At 36.6% G+C, this 16623-nt stretch overlaps 1 protein-coding gene across 2 annotated transcripts in view; it reads left to right on the top strand.

Moving 5' to 3' along the window:
• Positions 1–13579, top strand: part of LOC140148866 (uncharacterized) — a 180775-nt gene extending 167196 nt beyond the window's left edge. Inside the window, exons 17-21 of one of the 2 annotated variants that reach the window (XM_072170952.1) lie at positions 22–197; positions 2712–2889; positions 8332–8797; positions 9918–9989; positions 12185–13579. In XM_072170952.1, coding sequence (XP_072027053.1) covers positions 22–197; positions 2712–2889; positions 8332–8797; positions 9918–9989; positions 12185–12314 — 1022 coding nt within the window. In that variant the 3' untranslated portion in view covers positions 12315–13579. Of the gene's footprint in view, positions 1–21; positions 198–2423; positions 2629–2711; positions 2890–8331; positions 8798–9917; positions 9990–12184 lie in introns of both variants that reach the window. The other variant, XM_072170953.1, reaches the window with a different exon arrangement.
• Positions 13580–16623: the final 3044 nt, after the last annotated feature.

Genomic DNA, 16623 nt, shown 5'->3' with positions numbered 1-16623 from the left:
CAAATGTGTTCATTATTTCAGATGATAGCTATGAAGGTCGCTCTCCGGACAGTTTCAATTTTGCATCATACAAATTAAAGACACCCGAGAAGGAACCACTTCGCTTCAATGCTACCTTAATCAGTCCCACCGGTGATGTCAAGTGCTTTATTGAAGTGGTTATTGCCTATAAGAAACCACCACCATCGCTGCAAAAGGTAGGAATCTTGTTTTCTCACATATTTTTTCTGAATTAAAGCAGGTTTAGTTATCCTGACCATGATAAACAGTTGATTAATGTTTCGGGCATTTGTATCAAAACAGCTCAAGGCCTGTATGAGGCCAATTTATAGCCAACACACAAACAAACACAAAACAATTTGCCCAACCAGGAAAAGTAGCTGCTTCAACATTAGCTGGTATAGTCGAGAAAACTAGAGGAAACAATTTGCTAAACTGGGGAAAGCAGCTGCTGCAACATGAGCTGGTATAGTCAAGAAAAATTAGAAGAAAGAATTTGCTAAACCAGGGGAATCGGGTGATTCAACCTTAGCTGGTATTGTCGAGAAAACTTAGAGAAAAACAATTTGCTCAACTGGGGAAAGCAGCTGCTTCAACATTAGCCGGAGTAGTCAAGAAAACTAAAGAAAAACAATTTGTCCAGCCGGGGAAAGCAGCTGCTTCAACCGTAGCTGGTATAGTCGAGAAAACTAGCGGAAAACAATTTGCTCAACCGGGGAAAGCATCTGCTTCAATATTAGCCGGTATTGTAAAGAAAACTAGAGAAAAACAATTTATCCAACCGGGGAAAACAGCTGCTTCAACATTAGTCAGTATAGTCGCAAAAACTAGAAAAAACAATTTAAAGCAGCTGCTTCAACCATAGCCGGTGGAACCATGGCGAGCTATACAAAGCGGAGAGACTGTTCCACTATTCCGACTATAGGGGAAACAAGAAAGAGCCTATACAGAGGGGGGGGGGGTCACTTGTCCCCAAGAGTATTGTGGATAATAATCTGACTTCCAGCTGGAAAGTGTCTGCCGTTCCCATGGTATAAGAGTTAGTAAACTTTGCTATAAGATGTTAAATATTTCAAAATAACTTGAAAGCCAAAAATATACTACTTCCAAGCCAGAAAAAAAAGTATGTAAAAAAAGGTACTTTTTCGTATTATTTTTCAAGTATTATTTCTTACTGAATACTTTTCTGTATGATTTGTTAGTTTGTTGCAATGGCACAGGAAACATTTACTAATGCATTGGTATGTATCTAACATGGTATACTTACTTGAATGCTTGTATTAACCCGATGCAAGGAAGGATCGGGATGGTTTTTGTATCTTTCATGGTTTGATCGGTTGTTACAGTGCTTGCCAGGAAATGAATAATTGGGCTATTCCATTTAAAATCCATACTACCCCTGTGGAAGATTTTGGAAATATATTCCATAGGGGGGAGTATGAATTTCAAATGGAATAAGCACATTAGGCAGCTCCATTTGAATTTCATACACCCTCTGAGGAAGATTCAACCTGAATCTTCCACAGAGGGAGGGTGAGTTTCAAATAGTGTTGGTTAATGTGCTAATTCCATTTGAAATTCATACCCCCTCTGTGGAAGATATGCTCCAATTATTTCATTATAATTTTTCTGGCAGACACTGTAGGGTGTTAATGTTGCAATATAAGTACAAGCAGGGTAGACATCTTATTGGTGTGTATGAGGATAGGAGGACATATTTTAAGCATGATTCACTTTATATGTGGTGTCAGGAAAATTCTGTATTTTCAAAATATTAGTATGGTAAAGTGCTCATATTGTTGCTATGTGAGGGAAATGTTTTTGCTTTCTTGCTTTGATGGTGTTGGATTTTTAGAAAAATCAAAATAATAGTTTATGATTATGTTATAGCAAATAATTTTAATGCGCAATACATTAATTGTGTTCTATTGGGTCAATTTAAAAGTGGAGCTTGGATAAAAGCCTTTAATGATGCTTGGCACGGTGGTGGTTTTTCAGTGTTCACTCTCTCAAGAATTGTTTGTGTTTTTCCTCTCAAAAATAGCTCAATTTTGGCAAAAAGGTACAAATTTTCATTGAGAATGATGGTTTCTTGTTCTAAATCAAATTTTCACTCTACCAAAATCACAACACTTGGCCTCTAAGAGTCATTGTCGTATTCAGTGAGGGATAGGAGGTCCCCCTGATTAGAACCCTTTCCTCCCCCTGCTGCCACCCCCAATAAGTTGAAATTTTGTACATGCTTCAATGAAGAATTGGTATTTCAACCCCTATTTGCCTCCTCCCATGGCCCCTCGATTGCAAACGTTTAGTTACGCCACTGCTCAGAGGGAACACTCTTGGTATTTACCGTTCTGTGTGCATGTTTAATTGGGGGTTGCGGATTTTTACCTCTCCATATTCTTAACCTATACTTATTTTAGGTACAAAGCAGCACCCAGCTTATGACTCGACGCCTGGATTGTGGTCCACGTCTTGAACCTGGCTTGTATACAGTAGTGCTCTTCCAGCTTAATGTTAAAGACCCATTCCCCTATACTGCCCAGGTATTTTTAACCAAGAAGCCAGACAGATCACAAAGATGGAACTTGCATGCTGGCGAGGAGCAAGCCAACAAAAAGAAACCAGGTAAAACTATTGTTCCCATATATATATTTTGTAACAAGCACAAAATAACATGTATTATATATTATTGTATTAACTCATTTCAGCCGGACACAGTGAGATTTGTAAATACACTAGCATGCGGCGGTCCCATGGATCCGGGGCTGTGGACGCTAGTGCTGTTTCAGCGAGGCGTACAGGAACCATTCCCGTACACCGCACAGCTTTATTTGACGGAGCAGAAAACACGGACGTGGTTAGACGTACAAGCAGAGAAGCACAAGGGTAGGGGTCTGGGTTTTGATTTGCTGTGCCTTGCTGTTATACCAGTGTGCATGTTCCGAGTGCCTCACCACCTAGCCAAGTCTCAACCCTCTCCTCTATGACATGCTTTTTAGATACCTCATTCATATATTACATCATCATATTCAGCTTAAACTGATACCTGCTAAAATACCTTTTTTCCTGTAGTGTAAAGCCAGGTCAAATTTGCATGGATGTTTCACCTAAATTTGGTATCAATAATGAATGTTTTCTCCATGTTTTTTTTTCCCTTTTTTCTTGTGGAAATGTTTGGTCTTTGTTAAGAATTCCAAAATGTATAAGCATATTATGTGTACAATTTTACAAAAGAAAGACATGGTCAGCCAAAATGGGGGAAAAAAGGTGTTGGAAGATTAATTTGTCAGACATTTTTTACTGTCATCTTAGATGCATTTACTGATTCTAATTAAAAAGAAGTAGCAGTTAAAGAACTGTTTTGTAGTGGTTGGAGACATCATGAAGACTTGATGCTGATGTTTGTGACATTTAATTGCACTGAATGTGGAAATCATCAAAACATGCCACTTAACTCACTTAACATCATAAATAATGTTCTTAAATATAAGCCACAATCATTTATGTGTGCTTGCTAAAAGTGGCTGTGTTTATTTTTGGGCAGCAAAAATTGTACATGTAAAATGCAAGGGTCCATTTCTGGATATATATGGTTGGATGGGAGGTTGTCAGACTTTTGTTTGAGGATTGGGACCAGAATGTGAACCCCCAAATGCTGCATGGCTTAATTACCAAATTGGTGTGATCAGTTTATTGTGTCATTTTGTTATTATGTGACATTTGTGACTAATATTCATGAGAAAACAAAACTTCAGTTCAAATGGATACTGTAATGTCAATTTTGTTTGTTTGTTCGTGTGTGTCATTGGTCTTAACGGAAATTTGGATCAATTGAAATGGACACTGCAATGTCAAGTTTGTTTGTTTGTGTGTATAGTGGGTCTTATAATTAACAGAAATTTGCTTGAATTGAATTGTGGATTGTGGAACATTATCTGAAAAAATTCAATCTTTTTTAAGAGTGCTATAATAAAGCATGCTTGTCAGGGTTTTCTTTAAACATTTTGTTGAAGGAGTATTTTCCATTTTTTTTTTTACCCTTTCAATTGTGAATTGTGAAAACATTACCCAATGTGGGTCTCCATTTCAAATTTGTTTAGGCCAGGACGCTCAAGAATCTAAAAAGTGGATGAGGGGATGCAGACCAAAATTTTGTTTTTGCTACTAAATATTATTTTTTACTACTGACTGGTGCCACCACTAGCTGCAGCCATAATCCCATGATTCATTCTCATAATAAGAAGGGTATATTTTTGTCGTCCATCAAAACCAGATGAAAATCATGGAATATATGAACGTGTTAGTTTTCAAGATTTTGTACGTGTTGGACTTTTCACTTTGCATTTGAAGGGGTACGTAAAGTGTGTGAACACATTTACTCGTGATTTGTGCATTAAAGTAAACCCTGATGCTGGTCATACTGGGTGACTGTTATCAAAGAAAGAAAATGTACAATAAAAAGGTGAATATTGCTTCCACTTACCATGCTTACTCCCTCTGAATCCTGTACGAAATACAAAAGGAATGTAATCTATGAAGTATTGGGTTTGAAATAACCAAATTGAAATGAGACCTCCACCAGATTGGGCTAATCCATTTAAAATCCACACTCCCCCTGTAGAAGATTTTGGAATTATCTACCACAGGGGAGTATGAATTTCAAATGGTTTGAACACCTTAGGCAGCCCCATTTGAAACTCACCCTCCTTCTGTGGAAGATTCAGGTTATGAAATTCAAATGGAGCTGCCTAATGTGTTAATTCCATTTGAAGTTTATACTCCTCTTGTGGCAGATCTTTCCAAAATCTTCCACAGGGGGATTGTGGATTTCAAATAGATATTCCATTGTCCCTCATTGGAAGCTCTATGTCCTATCCTCTGTGCATTAAAGTTAGAGGGAGAAACGCTGACATGAGGATAGAAACATGGTCCTTATAGTTTTCTTACTATATAGATATAATGATCTTTTTTTTTCTGTACATATCTCATTTTATTTCAATCATATATAATGTTATATTGTGTAGTATTCATAACTGTATGTTACTTCATTCTAAAGACTTCATGCATGACATAATAAAGCTTTTATCCATAATGTTAGATACATCAGAAAAATTCTGAATTAGTGTGAATACAAGACAAACAAGCTAACCTGCTACAAATGCTTATTGCTAATCCATTGATACACATTGATTATTTATTATAAATAAGAAGGGTTTTTTCTAGACTTAATCATTTGTTGTCTAACACATCTTTGTGTGATGCATGTTAATGACGGACTGAAAACATAGTGTTCAAAAAGCGCTGTAGTCAAGAACTTAATAACACATGACTTGGGCCAAGATCCATAGCATGTTTAATACCACGCTGTTGTATGCCACACATACACACTAATGTGGTCAAATAGTTTGACACAACTGCACAGAATATTTCCAGAGATTGGACTATTCCAGTTAAAATTCATATACCGCCTGTAGAAGATATGACCTTAATCTCCCACACAGGGGGTGTAGATTTCAAATAGAGCCACCCAATCAGGGAACTCCATTTGAAATTCACCCTCTTGTGTGGTAGATTAACCCTAACCCACGAGAGGCTTTTTGGCGATGGGAAGGGAAAGAAGGAAAGAATAAAGAGAGAAAACAAAGAAAGAAGTTGTTTGCTCTGGGTGGGATTCAAACTCCCCGCATGCCAAACCACTGGCTCACGGGTCTTGGGCTTCGCTGGCCAGCGAAACCGTGCCTATATATCACTTAGGGCGATTGCGTCATCACACCACGTGGGATGCACGCTTGAACAGCGCATATATCAAGTAGTATTTTGTAGTACTCAAGCGTGTATGGGTTAACTGAGCCTATACTGAGTTTCGATAGTGGTCACCTAACCCTAACCCGCCAGGGGCTTTTTGGCGACGGGAAGGGAAAGAAGGAAGGAATAAAGAGAGAAAACAAAGAAAGAAGTTGTTTGCTCTGGGTGGGATTTGAACCTGAGACCCCCCGCCTGCCAACCACTGGCTCGGCAACACTTTGCCATGGGTCTTGGGCTTCGCTGGCCAGCGAAACCGTGCCTATATATCACTTGGGGCGATTGCATCATCACACCACGTGGGATGCATGCACGAACAGCGCATATATCAAGTAGTATTTTGTAGTACTCAGGCGTGTTAAGGTTAAGGTCATATTATCTATAGGGAGGTGTATGGAATAGCCCATTCTGAGAGAAAATCTGACACAAAATTTGCCAAGAAGTTTCTCAGTGGTCAATCTGGACATTGACCGACTGTGGGCTTTTTCTGGGGACTTCTAAAAAGAAGAGTGTACAAGGGGTATCAAAAGGTTTTAGAAATCACTAGAAGTGAAGGAGCTGTATTGATGAAAATTTGTCAGTGTAATCACTGGTCTATTTTCTGAACAGGTGGTGCTAGATGGGCGGAAAGCGCATAACCATTTTATGATAAGATCCTCCTCTTTCTTCACTGTGGCCGCATCATCCGCAAGTGATGGACGTCCACTTTTTGGATCATCTGTGAGGGACATTTGGCCTGTTTGGAAATTCCTTTTACAAAAAGTAACAATGCCATGCGACGGGCAATCATCACTGTAGACAGCCTTCATTTCATCATAGATTTTCTGGGCATTTTAGGCCCAACCCTTCAAATGCATGAACTTAATCACGCTGTGTGCCTCAATTGTCTCCAGCTTGCAGCCTATGTGACCATTTTTGGACCATAATGTACATAAAGACCAGTGATTACACTGACAAAATTTCATCGATATAGTTCCTTCACTTCTGGGTAATTTCTAAAACTTTTGGATACCCCTTGTGCAGTTGCTTTTATGTTATTGACTTTTGTTGTATGTAGGATAAATACTGTAGTACTCGGTAGTAGTAGTCATTGTTCCACATTATACTAACTGTACTAACCATTATATATAACTTATATGTATGTGACATTTCATCATGTAATATTATTGATATTTATGCATGCAAGTTTTAATAATCATGTGATTGTATTAGCAGTAATGGTGTTTTCGTCCAACAGTTACCAGATATGTGAATCATTAAAATATATTCAGTTTACCTTTAGCAGTTTGGTGACTGAATTTATCTATGTTGGAGCATAAATGGAAATATTTTTTACTTTGGTCTTGGTAAACTCCAGTTTCATTTGGGACTATGATGTGTTTACCCATTGCCTTGTAACTCCACATTGTTAACCCTAACGTCCGCATGGTGGTATGGTCGGAGGTGCTGTATTCGTTACCCCCTGCTCCAGGCTGGTGTATTTTTCAGTATACACCCTATGCAATGACTCAATTGGAACATAATCAAAATTGAAATGACAGAGGTCATAATAATAAAATAACCCTAAACTTAACCCTAACCTATAACCTAGTCCCTAATCCTAACCTTAAACATAACTGTAACCCAAAAGCTATTCATAACCTCATTAATAAACGATCCAATCATATTTTATTATTTTGTAAAACGCTAACGCAAATCGAGGTCATTAATATCTCACAATTGACCGCAAAATGCGTAATTGTTCCAATGTCGCATTACAATTGACTCCTGTGTGCGCCGTGATTGGGCGCCCAACAAACTGCTGGCTGGCTGCCATATTTGGATTAAGGCTACCATATTTGCACAGATTGTGATACGCACTTTTGTTATTGGTCATCTGTTTTAGCCTGATCGATTTTTGGAAAGGGAAGATGTAAAAATCATCTATTTTTTTAAACTTTTGAGCAAAATTTTGTGTTATTTTGCAAGGTGAAGAGATTAAAGTGACGAAAGTTATGAATGAGGTTAATAACTTTGCATCGGTAATATATGGCATTGTGAAAAATCTAAACATTTTGCTTTGGACCTCGGAATTCCTTGGTTCCAAAGGCAAAATGTTTAGATTTTTCACAATGCCCTCCAAATAACCGATGCGCAGTTATTAACCTCTAAACCATAACTCTAATCCTAATACTTACCCTTACATTAACCCTGACCTTATCCCTTTTCTGACTAATGACCCTTAGGACTAATGAGCTGTTCCTGATAGTATATCAGAAGCCTTGAATTCTGAAATGATTTGCTATTGGGTATAGCTGGTCAACTCTATTCATCTCAAACTTCAATTACAGGCATAACAAGCATATGCTTTACAGACATGAGTACATTTATTCTGTGCATGGATGTAAAGAACTTGTCAAAAGGTTTTGAGAGATGCACTGGTAATTGCATGAAATGGTGAAATTATGCTTATATACAATGTCACATAGTTACTTTGTATTTTATAGTTTGATTTAATGTCAAAACTTTACACTTGTTAATTTGCAGGTGATGTACTATATGGTCTATGGACGGTGGAAGAAATTCGTGAGCTCCCTGACGAAGAAATCAAACGTTACAACTACCTGAAAGATGGCGCTGTACTGGGCGACGGACAAGTAAAACCATTTTTCAAGGAAAATGCAGGTCTGAACGAGAACGAAGATGAGAACTCGGCCAACGCCAACGCTCAGGAGGAAGAGGACGGCAACGACAACAACGAAGATGAAGATGAGAGTAGTGATGATGAAAAAGACAAAAATAGGCCTGGTATGAGACCGGCACAAGGAGGAGTTGTTGAAAAGCAACCGCCTAAATTTGGAGGTGAAGCTCCTGGAGGACAAGCGGGAGCTAATAATGAGATTATCAGAGGGAGAAGAGGAGAACAGGGACCCATTGAAGGACTGAGACATCTAAAGGGTCAAAATGATGCTAGTTTGCAATTCTTCCCAGTGGAAAAGAATGGCACTTGGAAGTAAGAAGTTATTTTTATTTATCAGCTGTATTGTTATTGTATTGAAATTGGATAACGTAATGTAAATTTTATAAATAAGAAAGAATGTGCCATTTTTGTCAAAGCAAATGTTCAAGAGTTGAAACTGGCTCTTTGCACAAGCGTGAAAATAATTAAGCTCTGTTTTGTTTTGACGTTAAAGGACGATGCACGAAAAAATATTGGGACTTTTGTTTATTTCATGCATCCCCGCTCCCCTTAATCAATGTTGAATGCTGAAAAATAGTGAAAGGTGATTGCACTAAATGTCCGCTCCAACGTTGTTTCCGTGCAGGGAAGGGGAGAAAGCAAGTATGACCCCACCTCATGTATAATTCACAGGAATTTGGTCTTCAAAATATCAAGTGTTCCAATGATTTTTGCATGTGATTGAGCACCGTGTTGACAAACATAATTTTTATGACTCAACAAGTCAGAACATTTCATTGACAAATTATGCATCAACATGAAAGAAAGATGGAGAAATAATGCTCAATTACTGAATTGAGCTATTCTATTCGAAATCCACACTACCCCTGTGGAAGATTTAGCGTAAGTCTTCAACAGAGGGAGTATGCATTTCAAATAGAATAGGCAATATGGTAACTTCTATTTGATATGCTCACTCCTGTTGTGGAAGATACAGGTAAAGCCATAATAGAGGGGGAGTATGGGTTTCAAAATGGAATAGCCCATTAACCTAATTAGGACCCTTTTTAATTAGCCCCCTCCCCTTTATCATGGACTTCCAAACCCCTGAAGTGATGTAGAAAAACAGTCTGAAATATAAGATATTTTACGGCGGATCGGAAGGGAGCATGATTAGCGCAGCTTGCACTCAAATATTGATGAGACAAATAAAGCTGACACACAAGAGCAATGGTATGGGTTCTATAAAGGAGATCCCAAAAGGCTTGATATAATGTTTGCTTACTACTAAGTGTGGAAACCGTTGTAACACGCAAGCTCAAAAACAGTAATTCTGAGTCTCTTCTGTTGGGGTCTAATCTCTTTACATATAATAAAGATCAAGTAAACATGATTTATGGTTTTTTTTCACCAAATTTGAATCTTAACCTTTTGCCATGATTTTGTTTTGCAGAAAGCAGACATTGTATGTCACCTTGTTGGAATTCTTTGGAATATCAGCCATTATATTTTTATTCATAAAAGGGTAAGTTTATACATAATCAACCCATGATCAAACTTATCTTTTGTATTGGGTTATCCTACAGACCACTTGACATATGACGTCATTGCCCGGCAGTATGCGCGCAAATTTTCATTGTTCTTTGCCCTACAGTGTGCGTCACACATCGTAGTTTGCTCAAGGCATGTGCATTTTAAATCCCCCACATTTCATATAGTACAAAAAAAGCCATTGAACAGTGTGGTAGTTCGTTCAAGCATATCGATAGACCAGTCCCTTGCCTTTTCTCGATAAATAATGATGTCAAGTGGTCTATAAACTGCATGATTGTAAAATACCATAATCAGTATAAGAAAATGTGATTGTTTAATGAAGATAAAGAAGACGAACCAGCACAAGACACTCAGGCCTAAATATGCCAAGTGACACTTATAAATATTCCTGCCTGCTGCCTTACATCACCCCGGGTGGACCGTTGCAACGGTGTGGCACTTGCTAGTGTAACAAGCTGATTTTATTTGTTTGTTGTAATTTTGCTCTAGTACACCAGAACGTTATTCAAATTTGACGATATTTTTGCTAAACGAATGAATCTACATGAAAATTTTTGTACATAAACATTGTGTAGCCAGAGGTTTCCATGGTATAAAAATCTCAACTTTTTTTTGAGAAAATGGGGATGAGGCTGTGGATCACGATATGTCCCTTTTAGTTGCAAATTTCATTTATTCATCAAAAGACAGATGACAATTTATTTATCAAAACATAAATAATGTAAAAACAGTCCAATAACATAATAAATATTGACAGGAAGGGTGTCAGATCTAGGGAATCTTTCAAATAGGCAGCAAATCGTTAGTGTCAATGATGTGGAATCTGATCCTCTAAACATCTCATGTGGAGTCCCTTGAGGGAAGTATTTTAGGCCCACTTTTATTTTTATGTTATGTAAATGATATGCCAATGAGTGTTAATTGTAAACTACTTTTGTATGCTGATGACAGTGCTCTCCTCATTTCTGGTAAGGATCCTAGCGAAATTGGTAAATCCCTTAGCAAAGAACTCGATTCATGTAGAGAGTGGTTAACTGACAACAAGCTTTCCCTTCATCTTGGCAAAACCGAATCCATCCTCTTTGGTACTAAACAAAAACTCAATAAAGCTACTGATTTTGTGGTTAAATGTAATGATGAAGTTATTAAATGTGCGCATTCTGTCAAGTACCTGGGTATTTCTCTAGATCAATGCTTGTCTTGCGATGAAATTGCCTTCAATGTCATTAAAAAATCTAGTGCCAGGCTTAAATTTTTATACAGACAAGGTTCGTTTCTGAATGAAAAATCGCGTAAAACATTGTGTTCTGCCCTCATCCAATGTCATTTTGACAATTCATGCACTTCCTGGTACTCGGCTCTCTCTCAAAAACTCAAAAATAAACTCCAAATTATACAAAACAAAATGGTCAGATTCATCCTGAACCTAGACTCCCGGACACATATAGGGCAACAGGAACTTGACAGACTACGCATGCTTTATGTAAAAGATCGGGTTACTCAACTTAAAATGAATCATGTTTTTAAAATTTTTAATGGCACCTCAGTTTCTTATCTTTCGGACAATTTCAAACTCTTTTCTGATATACATGGCTATAACACTCGTTCCAGTGAGTTTAATTGTATTCTTCCCCGTGCCAAAAGTCAAGCGTGCAATACTTTTTATTTTACCTCGATCCAAGATTGGAATTCACTCCCAAATCATATCAAATCCATCAAAAATCAGAATTGTTTTAAAAGTGCAATAAAGACCTACCTAGTACCTAAGTGAAACCAATTCATAATTTCATGGTATTTTTTTAGTGTTTTTATATATGCTTATTTTTCAATTTCTCTTTAAATATGTATATAGATTATTTCTTGATTCTGTATTGAATTGAATGTGCTTTTCTTATTATATAATATATGTTTTTATAATTGGACCCCAATGGAAATAAGCCCCCTTTTGGAGGCTTTCTTGGGTAATCAAGATTTTAATTCAACATTGTTTGATACATTGTATTTGTAATTTAAAGTTATATTGTATATTCTGTTTTTTGCTGTAATTTTATGTTGAATTTTAATCGAATAAAATCAATCAATCAATCAATCAATCAGGACTAGAACTGTTATACTATACTAATAATATGTTGTATATTTTTCCTTTTTTTTCTGTTTCTTTTGCAGAGTACTTGTACCACTAAGAATAGTAAAACGAGGCAGCAGTGGATTCAAATCCTTTGGTCTCTTTGTTGTCGTGGTAACGCTACTTCAATTCCTAGTATACACACTATTCAGTATATCAACAGCTAGCTAGAACTTGTAGAGTAATTAGGAATATAATATATATATGTGTGTATTTAATTTATTTATACATATATACGTATATATATTATAATGTATGTATTTGAGGCCTTATTTTTAACTTTTGTATGAAGTGATGTATATTTAAAGTTTAAAAAGACGAAAAGTGAGTGCGATTTGTAAACTGCAAAAAGTGAGTGTTTTCTATTGCCTTCTGCTTGTGTGTGTGCGTGTGTCGTCTTAAGGTTTTTAGTTTTTTTTATGAGAAATTTTTCTTCAATTTGTGTTTTATGTTATGAAAGTGCAAAAAATATAGTAGGTTTAACAGCAAGTATTATATGTGGATTCGGTGAAATAACCACAAAAAAATATAAAAAATAAATCTTTGTATGTTTCTTATGTGGCTCGAGTTCTGCAGAATATTTGAACTCGGCTACTGTTGCCTGCCAAATTGTATACAAGGGTTAATGGAATATACTCGGGATGTTCTGCTAATCATCTCCTTGAAAATTCGAGACATGAAACTGACGTTTTCAGCTTGTGTGATTCCTTTGTTTTACAAGGTATCATCAGCCATTCATTTGAGATTTGAGCGTTAACTTTTATGTTCATAAAATTTCATTTTCCTGGAAACCACATCTTCTTGCCGTTGTATTGTTGGCGGTTTTGTGTGGGACGTTAATTTCATGTCTCGCATCTCTTGGAGACGATTGGTGCAACCTCGCAAAAGTCCAGTAACAGGAAACAAAACTCACTCTTAAAAGAGGAAATTGGAGATTGAAAATGAAATTTTCACTCTGTAAACAAATTGGCTCCTCAAAGAGTGCTTTTTATTTTATTCTTTAGTATTTTGAGAGTAAAACAAACTCGTTATCGAATATGATGGCGATTCTCATCGAATTATTCAAAGTATGTTTGTTATTACATATTATGTCAAGAAACAATGAATGTTTCCATTTACTAACTGAATTATGTTTAGTATTATCAGATGCTTCAATAATAGGTAAGGTTTGTACATTTTTTTCTGTAAGAATTTTGAATATCTTACAGATATTGATAACGAATCACAAAATATGTGTGTGACTTTGTTTTCTGAAGTAGAAAACTAAATACATGAGGTTTGAAACGTTATGAATTGGTTCTAAATTATAACAAGAAAAAAATGTCAGGTACATTTTTTTACTATGAAGGTGGAAAAAGTGAGACAACTTAACAGGATAAATTAGAATTATTAATGTTGGATTAACAAAGAGGTTACACTAAGAGAGTGGACTCTGTAATTCTATGGGAAATCAGCCATACAGGATTGTCATGCCTGGGGACCAAATAGTGTACCTCCAGCATTATTTGGTGAAGGTTCAAAAGCAAAGTGTTATAAAGGTGTGCATGTTTAGCACTATTGCACATAAGGTAGATTGCAGTTAAGCCAAGTTTGCCTGACACACAGAAAATAACTGGTGGAACAGTATTTCCCCATCAGGAAGGACATGCAAACGTAGTCTGTACTGTCTACTCTCTTAGTCAAACTCTTTGTGGTGGGCTCAATTTTTTTTCTCAAAATGGTTCGATTTTGACATTTCTCATGAGAGAAATTCTAGCAGCATGGCAGGGCTGTATATAGTGTCAATCACCAAAAGTGTAGATGGTTGTGACCATTATCCAGCAACATTTTCATTATGTTTTTGGATCAGGTGTGAAGAATTCAAATAAAAACTATAGTGCTGCTAGACAAATGTTATTTTTACGAACCCTAAGTGTGCTTCATGTGTGCAGGCATATTGCCCAACTGTTTCTGTATGTAGATATTAAGACGTATTGTTGTTTATACATGCGAGTCTATTTTCAAAGCTTTGTATCTTTTTTCGCAATGTGAGATATCACTCAATTTGAGGTATCTCTTAATGTGAGGTATCACTCAATGTGAGGTATCACTCAATGTGAGGTGTCACTCAATGTAAGGTATCACTCAATTTGAGTTATGGCTCAAATGTGATCACTTAAATGTGAGGTGTCAATGTGAGGTATCACTCAATGTGAGATATCACTCAATGTGAGGTATCACTCAATGAGAGGTATCACTTAATGAGAGGTATCCCTTAAATGTGAGATATCACTCAATGTGAATTGTCACTCAATGTGAGGTATCACTCAATGTGAGGTATCACTCGATGAGAGGTATCACTCAATGTGAGGTATCACTCAATGAGAGGTATCACTCAATGAGAGGTTTCATTAAATATTATAAGTATCACTCAAATGTGGGATATCACTCAATGAGAGGTATCACTCAATTTGAGGTATCACTCAATGAGAGGTATCACTTAAATGTGAGGTATCACTCAATGAGAGGAATCACTCAATGTGAGGTATCACTCAATGTGAGATATCACTTAAATGTGAGGTATCACTCAATGTGAATTATCACGCAATGTGAGATATCACTCAATGTGAGGTATCACTTAAATGTGAGGTATCACTCAATGTGAGGTATCACTCAATGAGAGGTATCACTCAATGTGAGATATAACTCAATGTGAGGTATCACTTTAATGTGAGGTGTCACTCAATGTGAGGTATCATTCAATGAGGTATCACTTAAATGTGAGGTATCACTCAATGTGAGGTGTCACTCAATGAGAGGTATCATTCAATGTGAGGTATCACTCAATGTGAGATATCACTCAATGTGAGGTATCACTTAAATGTGAGTTATCACTTAATGTGAGGTATCACTCAATGAGAATTATCACTTAAATGTGAGGTATCACTCAATGAGAAGTATCACTTAAATGTGAGGTATCACTCAATGAGAAGTATCACTTAAATGTGAGGTATCACTCAATGAGAGGTATCACTTTAATGTGAGGTATCACTCAATGTGAGGTATCACTTACATGTGAGGTATCACTCAATGAGAGGTATCACTTAAATGTGAGGTATCACTCAATGAGAGGTATTACTCAATGTGAGGTATCACTCAATGAGAGGTTTCATTAAATATTATAGGTATCACTCAAATGTGGGATATCACTCAAATGTGAAGTGTCACTAGATGTGAGGTATCACTAAATATAATTTGTATACAGAATTATAGTGGTCTCTCTTGGTATCTACATACACCTATTTGCAAAGACCTTTTGCAGTACCTGATTTTGTACATTTTATGGCGTTAACATGAAGTCTGGTTCTGATTGGCTAAACGAATCATGTCGTCATCACATCAGCGCCTCATTTGCAGACCAATCTGCATAGCACCGCGTGACGCAGACATGAGCTAGTTCCTTAATACGCAATCGGTGGGCCAGTGCGAAAGGCCTTTGCAAAATAATGTATGTGATAAAAACTTGTAATGGTTTGTATATGATAAACTAGATCCCCAAATACATGTATGTAAATTACAAAAGTTATTGAGTCTGAAAGCTCCGAAAAGATCCTATATTATGTGGATGTATGCTGATAAGATTTTTGATCAGTTGACTTGGCTATGATCTTCATCTCCTGAGTTGGAATTTCATTGAATTGTGAGGATTTATTCCGATTCTAATTTTGCAAGATTTTAGATTGGCATTCAATTTGAATCCTGTTTTAGATTTTACAACCATATATATTTATTTTAATGTTTTATTTCCTGTTAGGTAAACATAAAGAATTTTTTTATGATACGTTATGCAAGCCAATTTCAAAAATGGTGCAACTTTTTCTTATCTTTATTTTTGTTATTTTATTTATACATTGCTAAGCAAGATGTATATGTACTTATGTGAACTACTTAATGTTGCATCAGAAAAGAGTTTCTTATCAACTGGTCCATATGTGGTAATGGATGACAACTAAGGGAAAAAATGGACAGGATTGAATCCTTTTATATAGGCTTTATGACCCTTTGCACAGTCTTTTCAAATCAGGGTTCACCCCCTAAAGTGTGAGTTGTGTGTACATACACCTTTCATACGCTTGCTTTGATTACTATATGCACTTTGCATTAGCCTTCTGGCACATTGTTGGAAAAGCATAGAAAAAAAACCTTTTGTGCATGTTTGGTAGCAAGATGGCAGATTCGTGCAAAGGGGTTACTAGCAAGAAGTGGTTGTAGTCACCACAGGAATCAGCAGCAGTTGGTTTCACAGAGTTATGAAGATAATAAAGCATGAAAGGAGGATAGTCCAATCAACCTTGTCCCTGCCTTTTCTTCCATCAGTATTGCAGATTTTGGTATCAGTCAATATATTTCTCATTGACCCTGGATATGTTGAGGCTGTAAGTTGTTTTAGTAGGATTTTGTAAGCCAAAACGGGTTAACTCATTTATTATTCACATCATAT

Source organism: Amphiura filiformis, chromosome 3 (assembly GCF_039555335.1).
Source record: "Amphiura filiformis chromosome 3, Afil_fr2py, whole genome shotgun sequence".
Classification (NCBI taxonomy): domain Eukaryota; kingdom Metazoa; phylum Echinodermata; class Ophiuroidea; order Amphilepidida; family Amphiuridae; genus Amphiura; species Amphiura filiformis.
The sequence above is the reverse complement of the archived record's forward strand: the minus strand, read 5'-3'. Positions and strand labels throughout refer to the sequence as shown.